This window comes from Notothenia rossii, assembly GCF_949606895.1.
Source record: "Notothenia rossii genome assembly, chromosome: 6".
Lineage (NCBI taxonomy): Eukaryota > Metazoa > Chordata > Actinopteri > Perciformes > Nototheniidae > Notothenia > Notothenia rossii.
Window position 1 is genome coordinate 36,467,041 of NC_136909.1, and position 3,099 is coordinate 36,470,139.

At 40.6% G+C, this 3,099-nt stretch overlaps 1 protein-coding gene across 1 annotated transcript; it reads right to left on the reverse strand.

Moving 5' to 3' along the window:
* Nucleotides 1-205: 205 nt before the first annotated feature.
* Nucleotides 206-2,789, reverse strand: LOC307044706 (natterin-3-like). The gene is given in 5 exon segments (XM_079690009.1): nucleotides 206-746; nucleotides 749-995; nucleotides 997-1,454; nucleotides 1,675-1,768; nucleotides 2,736-2,789. Coding segments are annotated over 4 exon segments (1,176 nt in total). The 5' UTR covers nucleotides 2,736-2,789; the 3' UTR covers nucleotides 206-369.
* Between the last annotated feature and the right edge of the window lie 310 nt (nucleotides 2,790-3,099).

Sequence of the window (3,099 nt, forward strand, 5' to 3'; positions counted from 1 at the left end):
AAACAATTAATAAAGTCGTTTTAAAGTTCAATTTCTCATAACTTTGGTTATGAAAATAAATAAAAGCCTTACAAAGTAAATTACCAGAAGTACATAATTAAGGAACTGTACCTATAGCTCTTGTGTTTGTGTATGCTGCAAATTTTAAATGAACAATAATATCTCATCAGTTTAATTGTGTAGAGAAATGGAAATGAAGAAAAAGTTAAAGTTCCATATTATTTTATTTAGCATTTTCGACATGTAGAATCTTATTTTAGAGCAACATGACACAAAGGACATTTTCCAATTATACATGTGTGGCATTTTTGCTTATTCAGACAAATAATTTGCATCCAAAATCACAAACATCAGATGTCTGTCAGTCTTTCAGGGGCATGGCTTGGCATCAGCAACAGGTTCGCAGCGGTCCACTACAGCTCTGACTTCTCCAATCTGGACTCCGTCATATGTGCCAGAGATGGACGTCCACTGGCTCTCTCCGTTACGGTAGGTTCGGCTGAGACGGGCTGTGTAGGGAATGTCCGCTTTGATCTTGCGTCCCTCCATACGGACTCTGCAGGAGTGGTTAGGGGGGACGGTGAGCGCCACAGACACTGAATGGCTCATGGACTCCACCACGGTGGTTCCTCTGGAGAACTGCAGGGTCTTTTCCCCGCCCAGCTCAATGCCACCGGAGCCGATGAAGGGGATCTTAGCTGTGATGCTGCCAGTGATACCGAGCATGGTGGATCGGCCGATGTTCAGGTTGTCTCCAGCTCTGTGGTCTTTGAAATTGTGACTGTCTTCTCCACCGTCTGGCACTCGTTGTTGGTGACCCCGGAGATGCGCATGGTTTCAGGAGGATACTGGAAGATTGCGACCTCATCAAAGCCGTACTTGACGTCAGAAATGTGCTGGGTGTAGGCATCCCTGTTGATGGCCAGGACCTGATAACTCTTGTACCAGTACTCATCACCTTCCCAAGGCAGGAAGAAGGCTTCGAACTGAGGAACAAACCTTCCCAAGACCATACTTGTTCTTCCCAACGTAGATGCCAACACCTGGGCATGTTCTAACTGAATTTTGGGGCACTGAACCATAGGAACCTTCCTTCCACTCCAGGAACTCAAAGTTGTCTTTGTTGGTCAGGATCTCAAACTCGGGGGCGTAGTACTCACTATCTCCGTAGGGGTAGCGGCAGTAGGGGCCCAGAATGGGGTTGTAGAAGCCAGCCTCACATTTGTACTTGCAGACGTAGTCGGTGCGTTCGGTGTAGCCATTGTAGATTGCAACTGCGCCATTGGGCACAGAACCGCTCCAGGTCAGCCACTCCAGGTTAACGTTATTACCGAAAATTAAAGAGGAAGGTAGATCCTGCTGTTGCTCTAGGTCGGCAGGAGCCAGAGGGCCCAACACTTTGTTACGAGTTGGTTCAGGCACCTGACCCTCCAGCGCTGGGTTCAGGAAAGAAACTGTAAAAAAGAGACAGACAGAACGTTTACATATTTAACCTGTTTCTGTTTTAAGGAAAAAACAAATGGAACGAACATTTGGCAAAGCAAGAGTCAAAGGACCTCACACCAGGGACCCCGCAGATTTTCTACAAAACATCTGCTTCAGAATTGCTTTAGCCTGCATGTTTATATACCACAGGTGTCACGCAAACTATATATTTCTAGGTCAGAACAATACCTTTTCTGTGCAGTGAGCTCATCTTCACAATGTCCTGCAGACTGGCTGAGGACAGACCCAGCAGGGCCAGCAGCAAAAACACTGACAGCGTCATCTGAAGAAGAAGCACAAAATATTCTCCATCAAAAGCCTTTAAACATCCACAACATCAACATCTAATATATGCTTATTATGCAAGGAACATTTTAGTTGATACGTTTTTTTCCTTTGGGTTCAAATCTTTTGGGACATTATCAATATTTTCCTTTGATGATATAGGTCTTTCAACATGTAACATGTTATCTGTGCAAGGTACATTACTAGACATCCATGTTAAATAAAGCTCTAAAATGCACCAAATTTACCAATAAACCTAACATTTATTTTTTTAGCAAGACCTAGGAGCATGCCAACTTCACATTTCACAACAGATATGACTTTTGTATATCAGAAATAATGTTTAGAATATTTTAAGAATTAGGGTTGTGGTATTGAAGATAACCGTCAAATATATAAGTTAAATATTAATACCCTGGTAATAATACACATATTATAATAATGCAGTGCCTCTTAAATGTATTTGCCAAGAAAACCTGCACAGTAACTAACAAGCTAAAGAAGAATTTGTGTGATTATTATTATTCCTGAATTTACAGTAGATATAACCAAAACAAAATAATTGTGGAGTGAAAGTATGATATAACATTGATTAAAAAATAGAAAATAACAGAAGCTTTAGTAGGAGACACATCTTTTCCCTCTGAAATGATATCACATATTTAATCATTATTGATATTATATTTTATCATTTGATCAATTATTTCAGTTCAATTTAATTAAAATCAAGAACTTAATAATTCCCAGTGGGTCAATTAGGAAATGTTTAGCAGTGCATGTATTTAAGTCAAATTCATTGTATTTATTTAAATTATAAAGCATATGGTAGTTTGACAAAGCAAGTCTTTATGCTATCAGAAATGAGTTCCATGAAATCAATACAAATGCATTACTCTTGATCAGTTGCTAAGTGATTATTCTAAGTCTGGTTGACCGAAGGTGAAAAGAGACTGAACAGCACTCACCCTTACAGTCGCTCCTACTGATACACTGCCAGTTCCACCTCCAGGTTTATATGAACTGGTTTATGGCTGAACCATAAAGTAGTCTGTGCACTTTCACTCCATCTGACATTGACCCGAACAGATACAGCGGTCAGTGTCTCTCTCAGACTTAGATGGGATTGACTGCAGCTGTGAGGTAGTGAGGTAGTGGTGGTTGTTTTTCAATCGGAAGTGTTGTGCTTTAACATGTTGTTGTATCCTTTGGCAAGATACTTATCAACGATAGGTGAATGTTTGTGAATGTTTGTGAATGTTAGCTTACTTGAACAAGGCCCATTGCTCTGTATGAATTGGTTTGAATGGTGACTTTGTATTCCTAGTCTAT